The sequence below is a fragment of the Peromyscus maniculatus genome, chromosome 12, assembly GCF_049852395.1.
Source record: "Peromyscus maniculatus bairdii isolate BWxNUB_F1_BW_parent chromosome 12, HU_Pman_BW_mat_3.1, whole genome shotgun sequence".
NCBI classification, from domain to species: Eukaryota; Metazoa; Chordata; class Mammalia; order Rodentia; family Cricetidae; genus Peromyscus; species Peromyscus maniculatus.
This window is the reverse complement of record NC_134863.1, coordinates 24,915,168-24,931,033: the sequence shown is the minus strand read 5'-3', so window position 1 is coordinate 24,931,033 and position 15,866 is coordinate 24,915,168. Positions and strand designations below refer to the sequence as shown.

Below are 15,866 nucleotides of genomic sequence, written 5' to 3'. Positions count from 1 at the left end.
GGATGACACGGGTCCGCTACCCTCGTCGTAGACTGACCCTCAGCCTTCACGCCGTTTTCCTTCTTGTTTAACCCCTACCACAGCCACACCAGAGAGAGGGAATCGTCCCCTTGTTTGGTGGGAAAGCTCTAGAGAAGGTGACAGAAACAGCCTGAAGTCACACATTTGGTAACTGGCAAAGCCAGGCTTCAGCCCTGGTCTGTCAGTCACACTTCTCATTTCTCATGCCTCTGCCGCGATGCCTCAGAGAACCCGGGAGAAGCAGAGTCAGAGAAAGCTACGGTGGCCTATTTCCAAAGAACCCCGAATGCTGGACCGAGACTTGGGTCTGCACACATTTTGTCCCAGGTTTCCACCACTAAGAGTTTACCCAAATAGCCAAAGGTACTGTGCTGAGTAGTCCATATTGTCAACTTGGAACAACCTAAAGTCACCCTGGAAGAAGGAACCTCAACTGAAGAATTGTCTCAATCAGACTGGCCTGTGGCCACGTCTGTGAGGAGTTATCCTGATTGATGACTGATGTGGGGGGGCCCAGCCCACCGTGGGGAAGCACCATCCCTATGCAGGTGGGCCTGGGCTATGTGCCAACACCAGCAAGCGAGGCAGAAAGCAGCATTCCTCCAGGTTCCTTCCTTGAGTCCCCTCAGTGACGGACTGTTAGTAGGAAGATAGCCCAAAGGTACTGGTTAGTTTTCGGTGAACTTGACACAAGCTAGACTCTTCTGAGAGGAGGAACCACAAATAAGAAAATGCCTCCATAAGATCAGGCTGGTAACCAGTGATTGATGTGGGAGGAGGACCCAGCCCATGGTGGGTGGTGCCATCCCTGGGCTGCTGGTCCTGGCCTCTATAAGAGAGCAGGCTGAGCAAGCCATGAGGAGCAAGCCAGTAAGCAGCACCCCTCCATGGCCTCTGCATCAGCTCCTGCCTCCAGGTTCCTGCCCTGTTTGAGTTCCTGTCCTGACTTCCTGCAGTGATGAACAGCAAGGCTGAAGTGTGAGCCAAAAAAACCCTTTCCTCCCCAACTTGCTTTTTGGTCAAGGTGTTTCATCGCAGCAATAGAAACCCTAACTAAGACACCAAATAAACCCTTTCTCTTCCAAATTTCTTTTGGCCAGAATGTTTTATCACAGCCACTGAAAAGCAAATCAGAACAAGTATGGATAAAGGTGTAGCACAACAGGTTTATAAATACTTGTTTAAGCGGTGAAAGTTACAAACTGCCTCGTGTCTAAAACTGGAGGATTGGCTAAGTGATTGATGATGATATGCCTTTCAATAAATGTCAGCACTCAGATACAGCATGGGACGAGCCGTGACACAGAACGGTGAGCAGGTAAAGCTATTGGTTCAAGAGCTTCAGCAGAAACAGAACAAGGCACATTCCCCTTGTTATCTGAGAGAGAGACAGAGACAGAGACAGACAGAGAGACAGAAACAGAGAAGGGTGAGGAAGAGGCTCAGTCCACAAAGTGCTTGCCACACGAAGAATAGGACCTGAGTTTGAGGCCCCAGCACCCCACATAACAGGGAATGGTAGCACATACCTGCAATCCCAGCCCTGGGGAGGTCAAGACAGCACCCCTGGGACTTGTGACCAGCCAGTCTAGCGGAATGAGCAAGCTCCAGGTTCAGTGGGGAAACCTTGTCTCAGAAAACAGAATGGAGAATGACCGAGGGAGACCTCTGGCCTACACCCCTTCACACACACACACACACACACACACACACACACACACACACACACACACACACACGAGGACGTAGAACATGTTGAAAAATCATCATCCTATTTCTGCATGATGGAAGAATATCTTTTTTTATTCTATTTGTTTCTATTTCCCCAGGGACTATTTTTATCTTTTGTTGGTTTGTTTCAGCCAGGGTCTCCTGCCCAGGCTGACCTTGAACTCTATGGAGCAGAGGATAACCTTGAAGTACTGATCTTCCTGAATCTACCTTCCAAGCTCCTGGATGACAGGCTTGTGACACTATACCCAGAGTATACAGTGCTGACGCACCAACCTGGGCCCCATGCACACAAGGCACACCCTCTCAACTGAGCTACATCTAAGCTCAAGACGATTTTCCAATATGGGGAAAATAAGGTTGGAAATGACCTGGCAGGTCATTCACATTTTCTTTCTATTCATTCCCCTTCTCCTTAAAGGAACTATTAAGAGGGTGTTGGTGGGGCTCATAGGTGCCTGTGTACAAAGAGAATGCATCTACTCTAAGAAGACAAAACCTCCCTGTTTGGGACACAGAGATAATAAAATAACAACAGCCTGAAAGGGATGGAAAAGGCAGCTTTGGAAGGCTCCTAGGGAGTCTCAGCATATGGCCTGAGGACAGCCAGGCTGCCAGTGTGGATGCTGCGCCTCAGAGGAAGCCCTGCCCATGAATCAGCAGGCACACAAACGTGTTGCCCGCCCTTACCCTCCCATCCAGCAGGCAAACAGTACTGAACCACGACAACACAAGAGCCCACACAACAACCAGGGCTCACCAGATGTGGGTGGAGAGCCACAACCAACAAACAAAACCCGGGGTACACACGGAGCAACGGAAGAAACACATAAATCACGGCTGAGAGAATTTTGGAGAAAAACTGCTAATTAGCAGCTCTGGATACATCCAAGAGGAATATTCTTCCAGCAAAATAAAATGCTGAGGAAAAAGACTGCAACGAGGAAGAATAATTAGATGTTAAAAATGTGATCATTACAGTTAAAAAATGCCCTAGATCTGGGCTGGTGAGATGATTCTGTGGGTTAGGGCTTTTGCCGCCAAGGTTGACTACCGGAGTTTGATCCCTGAGACCTACATGGAGGTATATACAATTAATTAATTAGCTAGTTAATTAAATGTAATAAATTTTAAATGCCATAGATCTAAAAAATAAAATTAAGTGTATGCCCAAGCATGTATACTCTGGGCGTAGTGGCACAAGCCTGTCATCCAGGAACTTGGAAGGTAGATTTAGGAAGATCAGTTCAAGGTTATCCTCTGCTCTGTAGAGTTCAAGGTCAGCCTGAGCAGGAGACCCTGGCTGAAACAAACCAACAAAGGATAAAATAGATAGAAATAGAAAGGGGGTAGGAAAGCTCACTGAATCAGAGAGAACCCTTGAGAGTATAGTAGCCAGAGAATAGAGAGATAACAGAAACAGAGAATAGAGAAGATAAAAGAAAGTTCCAGGTAAAGATACAGAAGTTTCCCCAAACTGAAGAAGACCCATGTCTTCATTCCCACAACTTCCCAGCACTTACATACATCATTGTGCTATTTCCAGAGAAATCCAAGTGCTGCCAAGGATTAAAAAAAAACTGGACATTAACATGAGAACTAAAAGCTGACCAGCACCAGGCTTCCCATCAACACTGAACCCTAAAAACACTCATTTTGAAATCAGCAGGGAAGATTGTCTTTAAACTAGGGTTTCGGCCAGCTTATCAATTAAGGGGAAGTCACGTTATGCCAACAAGAGCTCAGACACCTTAACTTCCCATATCATGTCCGAGAAAGCTGCTAAAGTATGTACTCAAGCAAAACGAAAATGTCAGTCACAGAGGAAAAATAAAACAGTGGTGATAACCCGGGATCAACATGAAGCCCCCAGATAACAGGTGGACAACAGACAGAGAGAGAGGCGGAGACGGAAGCAGAAGGACAGACGGAGGTCCTGGGTAGGAAACGGACACACACAATGACCTGTGGACTCCTTGTTCCGCAACAAGAAAAGAAAAATGTTATTGAAAATTTAGGGAAAGTTTAAAAACAACCACAACAAGTCAAGGTCTAAATGTGAAGAAAACCAGGATGTGACATGATCTTAACTAACTGGAGGTAAGAAAGTTAATTCAGCCTTCTAATTAAGAATATTCCCTGCACGGCACAAGGACCAGTTTGGAATTGCAGGGGATACCGAATTCCAGCCACTAATTCGTTCTTCAGCAAACAGCTACTGTAGAGTCACAGGCATCTTTGAAACTGAAGACAGAGAGAACGCTGTAATCACAGAGCAGATGAATATCACACACCTCGGCCATGTCAAAGTCAGGCTACAGATCACTGACATTAAAAGAGGGAGGCCAGATGGCTCAGTGGTTAAATGCGCTTGCTTCACACCATAACCACCCCCGTCTGACCTCCAAAACCCATGGAAAGGTGGAAGGTGAGAACTGATTCCACAGAGTTGCCCCCTGCCCTCCCAAGCATGCTATGGCACATGTACCCCATACACATTGATACTGAATAAAAATAAAACTCATAAATAGAGAGGAACCACTAAAACACCACTGTCGTGTAAGTCTCACTCAGAGTCAGTGGCTATAATTTCCTCAGCTTCCAAGAGTTCACTGAGAAAAACGTGAAAAGCAATTCCAGTGTGCATTTGGGGTTAGCCGTGAAGGCAGAGAAGGGAAAGACTAGGAAAATACTAATATAGCTGCTGAAATCAATCAGGAAACTGTATTTCTAAATGTTGACTAGAGAAGAACAAACAGCAGGCTGGAGAGATGATGGCTCAGAGATTCCGAGCACTGACTGCTCTCCCAAAGGACCTGGGTTCAATTCCCAGAACCCGCATTGGTGGCTCACACCCATCAGTAACTCCAGCCCCAGACGCCCTCTTCTGGCGTCCAAGGGCATGCCTATGGTGTGCAGATAAACACGCAGGTGAAACACTCATACACATAAAATAAAACAGACAAGATATTTTCTGTAATGTTGAGCAGTCTGTTTTCATAATTCCAATGACTGTTCATTCGTAACCATAACAAAGAAAAATGTTTAGCGGGGGGCAGGGCAGGATGGGGGGCTGATACTGTGTTTATTCACTGAAAGTTTAATTATTCATGAGGTTTGGTCCACTCGCCGAGTATAATCAACTTACTATAGATTTCCTGACATTGCCCAGAACCTCAAATATAAAAGGATCATACAGATTCCCTTAAAATAAGGATAGTAATTAAAGTATTCCTCATAAATATTTTACACATAATATATTTAATGACAAAATAAGAAACCAAAAAAAAAAAAAAAAAACCCCAGAGAATCTCAGCTCCCTAACCAAAGGAAGGAATAAAGGGATGTAAACTAAACTTGATAAAATAACAGGCATTTAAGCATTTAAAGTTATCAAAGTAACCAACAAATAATTTTAAAACTTTATCAAAATTGGGGAGGTGGACGGGGGTGGCCTAGGTAACATAAATGCATATTTCCTAGCATGAAGTTAGTGTCTAAAGGTACAGGTGCAATGATAAGGTTTGTGACCTGTGAACGCACCCGGGGTTGCCTCTGTGGTGTCTGGAGTAGTGAGAGTTGGGAGAGCTTGGCTTTTATAAGCACCAGTGGGCTGTTTACGTGCAAACACACAGGCATATACATCTATGCATATGCATAATTCAACCCTATGCAGGTGTTATTGCCTCCTGGGGCCCAGGCCTGTGGTGGAGGCTCAGCTGGAGAGCTGAGGCCCTACTGCTTGCTGCCAGATCAATCTGATGTCAAGGGTGTTGGGGCCCACTGGGTTCCTAGTGGCTGTACCCAGCAGGACTGCATAATTGGACAGGACAGCAGGTTGATTGGACCGCGGGCCTGAGTATCAGGTGCCTGTAACAGTCTACACTTAGGTAACTAGCAAGGGGGAGGTCTTTTGCTCCACCCCTTGGCATTGTTATAAATAGACCTTTGGAATAAAGTTCTGGGCCAGTGGCTAAGGATCCAAGCCCACCCGAGTCCATCCTGTGTTTTCTCTCCCCTCTATTTCTAACTAAGTCTCGTATCCCTCATCCCTCAAGAGTCCCTGGGGTAAATAATGGTGGGGACTGGTCCGCCACACAAGGGCTGTATTTCCCAAGCTCCAGCTCCACCCCTAAAACCACCCCTTTCATGGTCCTCCTAAATCCAGCCCTTTGGCAAGGTCCCCACCCATCACCAGCTGACTGGCTGCTGTGCCTCACTGGTCACCACGTTGCCTCCTTCCTCTGCATGGACTCCATTCTCCCCCAAGTCCCCAGCATGGCTGGACATTCCCTCGGCTCTGGGAGACGGCACACTGTCCTATCCCTGCCCGCTCTGTATTCCTGTGGCTTGTCATGTCGCTGTCACACCTTCCTTCAGGTCACTGAGGATCCATGAGAACCCCAAACGAGGGACTGATTCATGCTCACTCTCTTTTAGCTCCAGACAGGTTCTGTATCAGTAGCAAATGCCGATTGGTCCTTGGGGGAAAGAGCTAGGTTCCTGCTCAGTGGGAAGAGAAAGGACTTGATGTCACCAGACAAGAATGAGACAGACCCAGAAGATGGTGTTCCAGAAGGGAAGCATGGGGTGACGCTTGCTGGCCCAAGCACGACTCTTTCTGCAGGTAAAGTGAACTCGTCAATCTTCCATCTCCTCCAAGCTGGAAGCATGCTGCTGGGACAGACAATATCGAACAGGGCCTTGCAAATGCCAAGGCTCAAAGCAAGGTTTGCTGGCTTCTGCACAGGGATAGCCCTAGACATCATGGGTCCTCTCCTGCCGAGTCCTCTCTTCCTGCTTGAGAATAATGGGGTTCGTGTTTACCATCTGGGTGAACGACAGTAGACTTCAAGTAAAGATCTAGGTTACATGGAGCCTAAACGTACAGATGTAGATATGTAAGACTATGAATATGAAATTAGGGTGGGGCCTTAGCAGGAATTTGGGCAAATGAGGGACCTTGAAACCAAGGGTCATCGACTTCATGGCAGGTGCCACAGAATTCCTCCAAAGGTTCACATGTTGGAAACTGAAGTGAAAAGTTCGTGTTAGCTGAGCATGGCGGTGCCCGTCTGTAATCTCAGCGTTTGGAGGACAGAGGCAGGAGGATCAGCTGCACAGCAAGTTCCGGGCTAACCTGGGCTATCTTGGGGGGGGGAGGGGGAGGAGCTTGTGTTAATGGCATTTGGAGATGGAACTTGAGAAGTAATTAGGGTAAGACGTCATAAGAACGGGACCACATGGTGACATTAGCGGCTTTATAAGAAGAAAAGACCAGGAGTGTGGCCCAGTGGCAAAGCGCTTACTTAGCATGGATGAAGCCCTGGGCTCCACTCTGCACCTAGCCCAGCTGCCTAGCCCAGCCCAGTGGCACAGGCCTGTAATTCCAACCTAGGAAGGTGGAGGAGGACTACAGCAGGGTGGGGGTGTAGAGAAACGCTGAGCTAGCCTGCTGTGCTGTGATTCGCCATGGGACCCCCTCCAGCATGTTCTCACACGGTCACAAGGCGTTTACCAGAGGCCGATCGGATGTGATGAACTTCCCAGCCTCCAGAATCACGAGTCGAATAAACTTCTACTCTTTATAAATTACCCAGTCTCAGGTGTTTTGTGATAGCAATAGCAAAAGGACTAAGGTAACACACACCTGTTTCTCACAGAACTGGGGGGCTTAAATGAAAGGCTGTCCATCCAGAGCCCAGCACTGTGTGTCACATACTAGGCTATGACGATGACAATTATAGATACTTACAATAGTCTTGATAAAATCATAACGTCCATAAAATTATTAACCAGGTGTGTAGTCATTGCAGAGCTTCCTCTTTCCCTGCCCACGGTCCATCAGAATGAAGCGGCATCTGCCCCATCCTTTCTTGGTCCTCTCTGGTCCCTAAACCTGGAGTCTCCCCTCCAGCCCGGCAGGTGCTTGTCCTCATTCATGACAGACAACACACAACGGGGGGGGGGGGGGGGAATAGTTGGGGGGATGACTGGTTAGTAGGGTCAGCACTAACAGCCTGGGCCAGGGAGGGGAGGGTCTGGGGCATAACCCGGGCTTCCTTCAGTCCTGCAGACAGACAGCTTCCCAGGGGACATGGGAGTAAACAGGAAGTCAGGCTCAAGAGTCAAGGGCATCACAGAAATAGACCTTGACAAAGACTAAGGACATTCTGGTAAATGCTGCTGCTGGGTTTCCCACCAAGTTCTTTATGCCGGGTGTGGTCAACCACAGCCCTGAGTGCCGACGGCGGCCCGAGGGCCTCTTTCCCTTTCCAGTAAGAGTTTGGGATTTGAGGACAAGGTTTAAGTGACTCCACACAACTGGTATTTTCCTCCATGGACTGTGGTCCTGGGTTCCTGGAGTGGCTGCCTCTGTGAGGGTGTGTTTGGGAAAACCCTGTATGGAGGGATGTTTATTTGGGGTCAGAGGATTTGGTGGTCCAGCCTGGAGAAGGAAACTACTTTGAAGAACAAAGCAAAGGAAGAATCTAGGCCAGCTCCTCTTCTCACCCCTGCAGGCCCGACCCCAGGGCACCGTGGAACCCAGCTTGGTGAGAACAGCAGGTCAGGCTTCATGAATGCAGTGGGGCCACCCCACCAAATGCTCTCTCTGCTCTCTGAGGCTCCTCTGAAGTCATCCCCCACCTTGGATAAAGTATCTAGGTTACGGAAGTGATACAGCTCTGGGGGTGGGGACGGACACAGCAAAAATGTTTATTCTTCAAAACTCCCCTCCCCACAGCCCGGGACAGGATGGTGCGGGAGGGAGCCCCAGCCATGACTCACTCACGGCTAATCCCTGGCAAATCTATCACCATGGAAACTGCCAATCATCCATGCTTTTCATAGCTTAACCGAACATCTGCCAGGGAAAACAAGCAGTGCGAATCGGTCACCCTGCCTCCATGTTTACTTTGGGGCCCTAGTAAACAGAGCCAGGGGAGGGGAGCTGCGCCCCCCCCCCCCCCCCGCTTCCTAATTATCTGTATGATCTTCATCGGGTCCTTTCCCGATCCTTCCCCAGTCAGTAAAACAAACTCAAATCAGAGTTTCTCAGCCCAGTTGAGCGGCTGAGGAAGAAGAGACATGGTGTGTGTCGGACACGCTATTCAGTGTTACAGTTTCACTGTGGATTCTTACAAAACCACACTTTCATAAAGCACAAAAAATAAATCTGAGTTTGTGAATGTTTGTATGTGTTGGGGAGTGGGGAGGGGATACTTTTTCATGTGCAAGCATGTACCATGGCGCGTGTGGCAGGCAGACAGGACAGTCTTCCAGCGTCAGCCCTTGCCTTCCCACCATGTTTGAGACAACGCCCTTGAATAACACAAGTGAGCGGGCTGGTACCTTCTAGAGATTCTTGTGTCTCCACTGCCCATCTTCCCGTTGGCACGCCGGAACTCCTGTGTCTGGCTTTTATGTGGCTTTCGGTGATCAGAACCCAGGTTACTGGGCTTGCTTGGCAAGTACTGTGCCCAGTGAGCCATCTCCTCAGCCTCAGGAAATACATCTCAACCAATATTCTCAGCGGTCTCAAAAGAAACCCAGACACCCTCCCTGGGGCAGAATTTGCAGTGTGATTTTCAAGAGGGAAAAGTGATTTAAAAGACAGTAAGTCGAAGCCGGGCGGTGGTGGCGCACGCCTTTAATCCCAGCACTCGGGAGGCAGAGGCAGGCGGATCTCTGTGAGTTCGAGGCCAGCCTGGGCTACCAAGTGAGTTCCAGGAAAGGCGCAAAGCTACACAAGAGAAACCCTGTCTTGAAAAAAAAACCAAAAAAAAAAAAAGACAGTAAGTCGAAGGGACTGAGATGTAGCTCAGCGGTGGAGTACTTGTCTAGCATGTAGCAGGCCATGGGTTCCATCTCTAGCAACACACACACACACACACACACACACACACACACACACACCCGCGTGCGCACGCGTACACACACACACAAAGGGAAGAAAAAATAGGAAGTTGAGTGGCTGCCCTGGCAACTGATCTCAAAGTTAAATCAGCTCAGCTCTGCCTGCCAAGTGGCATTCCCAAGCTGCAGGCCACTGCTAATTCTCATCTGGAGAGGCCGCCACCCACCTCACTCAGACCAGGCACCGCTCCCTTATTTTACTCACCAACTAGGAGACATCAGGACCATGCTCTAAGGACAACCTCCTGGGGACCCAGTGACACACTCAGCGAGGACAGCAGCATGGGCAGCCACACGAGGCACAGCCCAGGCACAATGGCTACCCTGGCCTCTCTGGTTCCGGGTCTTCCCCTGGTGGGGACTCCCTGCCAGGCCCAGGAAACTCCGCTGGAACCCCTTGACTGTGTGCTCATTAGCACTCAGGAGGGTCAGGGCAGGAGGGCCTGGCAGGCAGTTTTAAATATCAATCTTTTTTTTTTCCATTTCTTCTCTTTTCCCCCATTCCTTTTCTGCCCCTTCAAGTGGAAGCTGACCGAGGAGATTTGATTGATGGCTTTGTGGGAGAGGTGCAGAGTTCGCCTGACTATTGTTCGGGCTTGTTCCTCCACAGCCTGGGTCCTTAGGATGTTTCACAGATTCAAAGCAGTGGGGAAAAAAAAATCAGGCAGATGGCTGGTGACAGCATGGGGCGGGGGGGGGGGGGGGGCGCGGGGGGGGGGGGGGCAAACAGGATCTACATGATTTGTGGGGCCCAAGCAAATAAAATGACAGGGGTCCCTTGTTCAAAATCGATGAAGAATTTTGGCAAAGCATTACACCAAGGGGTGGCCCTTCTCTGTGAGGGAGCTGGTGTGACTGCACTAGGCACACCCTAAGGCAGATGGGCCCGGGCAGGAGTGCTCCCCATCCCATCCCCACAGAGGATTGGCCCGAGGGTTAGGAGTAGCGAAAGACAGGCCCACAAGTTCTGAAACAATGAGGGCCTGGGACCCACTCCCTGGCAGTACCGGTAGGGACCCAGAGAACCCCCGAAAAGGAGGGCCTGGGAAATGCTTAGGCCCTAAATGCAGAGTTCTCAAATTCAGCAGGTCTCCCAAAGCATCTGGGATTACAAGCTCAAGGCCGCAGAACCGTGAAGGCCCTGTGGAGAGGACGTGGGCGGGCCTGGCTCTGTACACAGAGGCCCAACAGTAAGACCACCTAAAGTGCCTCGGCGCTGGGGGAGAGCCCAAAAGCTGGAGCTGACGGACACTTGACAGCACCAGGCAGTGGCATCCTGAATGACTGATGTTCGCTTTGAGTCATCCGGGTAGGGGTGAATCTTAAATCGTCGCGCTGGGTAGAATCTTAAGAGTCAGAGACCAACTCTCTTTTCGTTTTATAGAAATCAAAGAGATGCGTTGTTCCGGCCAATCTGGATCTGCAGGCCAGGAGTCTACCTACCCAGCCCTAGCTCCAGGCTCATTTCCAAGGCTGGGGGTGGGGTAAGGGTGGGCAACAATGTAAGCGAGGGGTGTAGCTCAGAACAGAGTGGTCAGGTGGTGGAGGTGAGGGGAAGTGAAGAGAATCCAGTGCTATTTGCAAGGTAAACTTGTCAGGACCTGGAGACTTCTAGGAGGACGAAGGGAGAAGTCAGGGTAAGTCCCTGTTGCCGGACGCCATCCCCGAGAACGGGAAGGAAAGAGAAAAGCCAGTTGGCAAAAATGGCTTGGTTCTGAATTCATTGAGTCTGAAGCATCCCCGATGTTATACAGGCCACTGGAGAAACTATGGGATGTGCTGAGGAGACACCTGGGCTAGCGGGGTGAATGTGGGAGTCCTCAGCTTTGGGGTGATCGCTAAATAAGGGGATTGGGAAAGATTAAGAAGAAAGCAGGGCTGGCTGGGAGGCGGCTCCGTTGGTAAAGAGCTTGCCCTGTGCAAACAGAGGACCTGAGCCGGGTCTCTAGACTCCATGTGATAAAGCCTGGTAGGGTCCATGGGTTTGTAATCCCAGCACTGAAGAGTCAGAGGCAAGCAGGTCCCTGGACCTCACTGGCCAGCCAGCCTGGCCGACTTGGCAAGTTCTAAGCCGGCAACAGACCTTGTCTCAAAAACCAAGGTGGCTGGAACCTGGGGAATGATCCCTGGGGTTGTCCTCTGACCTCTATATGCATACCATACACACACACACACACTCGCACACACACACACACACACACACACACACACACACACACACTCGCACACAAAAATAAGTGGGAACGTGGAGAAGGGGCTCGGAGTAGCTTGAGAAAGCCAAACATCTGACAGGCAGACAGAGAAGAGAAGCAAGCAGGCAGCGGGGGACGGAGACAGGTGGTGTGTGATGGGCCTTCGAAAGGAAGAGGAAGCAGTGGCTGCTGGGAGGTCAAATAAGGCAGGAAATCAGATCTGCTCACTGCTTAGTAACATGGAAGTCACCAGAAGCAGTGGCTGCTGGGAGGTCAAATAAGGCAGGAAATCAGATCTGCTCACTTCTTAGTAACACAGAAGTCAGCAGCGACCTCGGAAGGATCCATTTCATTTGGGGAGACACTCGGAGAGTGTGGCAGAGCTGAGCAGAAGGAGGTAGGAAATGCAGATAGGAGCCACCTTCCTTACCTCGGGCCTTTACCAGAGAAGAGGGCGGGGCTGGGTAAGATGATTAAAAAGTGTTTCTATGACTTCAGCAGCTTTATTCAAGCATAACTCAGGCTCTGTAAGCTGCATGTTTTCAACAAAACAGCCAGATACACCCATGCAGCCACCAGCATAACCCGGAATCTCCTCACCTCCATCCCCAGGCATCTTCCTGCTGTCTGCAAACTAAAGCTTGAATCTTCTAGAATGTTAGATAAGTAGGGTTTATGTGAGTTTACTTTTTTAACTTTTTGAGTCTTTTTTTAAATCCGACTTGCTCAGCATAATTATTTTGAGGCTTATATATATTTGCTGCACCTATTAATAATTTCTTCCCTTTATACTGTTTTCCTTGCTGTGTGGCTGTACCACAATTTATCTGTTCGTCTATTGATAAGCATTCAGGCTATTTCCATTTGGAGACTATACAAATTAAGCTTCTTTGACTATTTTAAGTATTTTGTTTTTATTTTTAGTGTGTGTGTGTGTGTGTGTGTGTGTGTGTGTGTGTGTGTGTGTGTGTGTGCTGAGTGCAGTGCCTGCGGAGGCCAGAAGAGGGCATCTGACCCCCTGGAATTGGGGTTACAGGCAGTTGTGAGCCATGTGGGAGCTGGGAACCAAGTTCTCATCTTTTGCAAGAGCAGTAGGTGCTCTTGACCACGGAGCCATCTCTCTCCAGCCCAAATTAAATCGCTTTGAATTTCCACACAAGCACTTGCTTCCAGATAATTAGAGGTGGGACGGCATATGGAATTTTTAAGAAACGGTCAAACTTTTCTCAAGTGGTGTCACCATTTTATGTTCCCATCAGGACAGGTGAGTTTGGATTCTCCACATCCCTGTCAACACGTGTGGAGTCTCTTTCCTGTTAGACGTCCCGGGAGCTTCCTTTTCCCATCCCTTTGCCTATGTGGGGAAAGGGTACCAAGTAAGGGCATGACATGCGTAGGGAGCAGGGAACAGGAGATGGCTGGCTCCGGGTCAGCAACAGAGATGCTTGTCTGGTCTGTGCTCTGGAGCCAGCCCTGTCCTGAGCATTTCCCATGGGCCACCTGCCACATGTTACCTTCTTGCCTTCCAGGCTAGGGATCTATCTACACACGAGGCAAGAGTTCTTCTATAGTCTGTTCCAAAGTCATACAGAGCAAAACGGGGGGGGGGGGGGGGGCAGGATAATGAGGTAGACTCTCTGCCCAGGGGCCTAATTTCTCTGATCCCTGGGAGAAAACATAATGGGACAGGGAGGGGGGCAGGGAGGACAGTCCAAACTCATTCTAGAAATGACAGAGGCAGCTTGTCCTGCTGAGGAATCCATCTTGTTCTGCCTCAAGAGCAATACGCCCCTTCTACTAATTTGGTCAGGATAAGTAATTTGTACAAAGGCATAAAGACTGTCGAAATCAGGTTGAGGCCCTCAGACATTATGAGCAGGCAAACCCACTGTGAAAATAATGGATTTTTGGTCAGGGCTAAGACATCGTCAAGTCAGCTACATATTCGGAGAGCGCATGCAGGCCGACTGTGGTGCTGAACTTTGGGGGAGTCAAGCATTCATACCCCTTAAGGCAAGAGTGAGAAAGAATCAGTAGCACCTACCTGTGGCTGCTGGGAAGAACACCCCAAACACAGTGAAGAAAGACTCCCCGGGGCTGTAGTCCGGCAGAGTGTTGTTCTCTAGCAGTTCTGGGGAGTATCCAACGAAGCCGTGTTCTGAAACGACATGAAGGAGTGCCAACAGAGAGGACAGATACTGCAGGGTGCCCAAGGCGGTAGAATGGTTTATAGTATGGTAAATAGTCGCTTCCTTCTCTTTGAGACAGTGACACACTCTGTAGCCCAGGCTGTGTGGCCTGGGCTAGCCTCAAATTTACTGTGATTCTACTGCCTCAGCCTCCCGAGTTGCTGGGATTATAGGCATAGGCCACCACGTGCTGGTATGTGATACTGAACACTTAAAGGCAGGGTGTGTATGAGAGACAGACAGACAGACTTGGAAGCCTGACTTGTGTATCTGTACCTATAGCTAAACAGGAATGAAATGACATAGATAACAGGGGAGCCGGGGGGGGGGGGGTGTTGGGGAGACTTCCATCTTTGCTTTATAGATTTTGGAACAGTGACAGCATCTTTCAGTGAGGGTGTATTTATGTGACTGCTTGCCATAAAACCAAATCCCGGCTTGGAAACCTCCCATTGAGTCCCTGGGAGCTGAAGAATCAAGTCCAGACTCCTTAGGTTGAACATCAAAGCTCCCCACATCCTGCAAAGAGCCTGCCATGTCCCCTCCACCCTTTACCTCCCCTGTGCCTCCACTGGGGGTCATGTTCCCTGCACTGCTAACCCCCTCTCTGAGCATCAATATTATGCTCACTTTTTTTTTTTTTTTTTGGAGGTATTGAGCCCAGGACCTCATGCATGCTAATCAGACTATCACACATCTCTAGCCCTGGTTGTTGTTTTTTTTTTTTTTTTTTTAATTTTGAGGCAGGGCTCTCTAAGTTGCTCAAGCTGGCTCTGATATTCTGTAGTCCAGTACTGCAGTCCTCAGGCTATCAGCGAAGCTTTGTTCCAAGCCTCAACCACAGTCCTTGTTTTAAAAATACTTATTTTATTTATGTGGCTGCATCTGTGTGTGCCCATGGAGGCCAAAAGAAGGCATTGGATCCCCCGGAGCTTGAGTTATAGGCGGTTGTGAGCCACGTGAGGTGAGTGCCGGGAACCGAACTCGAGTCCTCTGTGGCAGCAGAACTTATCCATCTCTCCAGCCCCTCACCCACAGTTCCTGAGATGAGAAATCCACTCTGGCACGCCTCTGCTGTACCTGGCACACAATAGGAAGGCTGTAAATAGACCTCGTCGTCGTCATCTTCTCTTAGATCTCCTAGCTCATGGGCACATCCAGGCTTCCTGCTACGCTCCCTCACAAGCTACTTCCTAACAAGAACATCTGACGTCTGAAGTCTTCAAAGTATTTTACATGCGTCTGCACATTGACCTGAACTAAGCTTCTCAAGTGCCTTCAATCCGTTTTGCTTCCTTGTCAAAAGAGGTCCCTTTGAACAGCAGCATGCCCCGATGCACCAGCAGGCCATGGAATTCTGACACCCAAGTAAAATGTTCTTGGCTCAAGGACACCCAGGATATTCGGCTTTGCCTTTTAGTCTTGTCCCCCCAGAACCAGCTAGCTTTTGTCTATGAACCGCTGCCCCCCCCCCCCATCATGCATCACAGCGCCCCAGAGCTTGGGGACAGAGCCCAGCAGGAATCTTGCCCCGCCCCCATCTACGTCGGAGCTTCCTCCAATAAAGGGAGCCTCTGATGGCTCCCAGGAGGCCATGCGCTTCCCCAGCTTCCAGGAGTCATAACTTCATAGGAAAAATATTCTTCAGGAAAATAATGAAGTGGAAGCTCAGAGAAGCACAGAGAGCCTTGGGGAGTCCAGTCCGGACTTTCAAATCATCGTCAATTGCTTTCTCTTGGCTGAATATAGACTTTGTGCTGGCGTACTCGGCCTCCCTGCAGCTGGTCCTCCCCCTCATCAACAAAAAGCAATAACA

The 15,866-nt window shown here is 49.3% G+C and overlaps 1 protein-coding gene across 2 annotated transcripts in view; it reads right to left on the bottom strand.

Moving 5' to 3' along the window:
- The window catches only part of Slc12a8 (solute carrier family 12 member 8), a 157,082-nt gene that overhangs the window by 70,412 nt on the left and 70,804 nt on the right, over positions 1–15,866 (bottom strand). For both annotated transcript variants that reach the window (XM_015993289.3, XM_076548798.1), the window contains exon 6: positions 13,906–14,019. In XM_015993289.3, the coding sequence (XP_015848775.3) occupies positions 13,906–14,019 (114 nt within the window). The remainder of the gene's footprint in view (positions 1–13,905; positions 14,020–15,866) is intronic.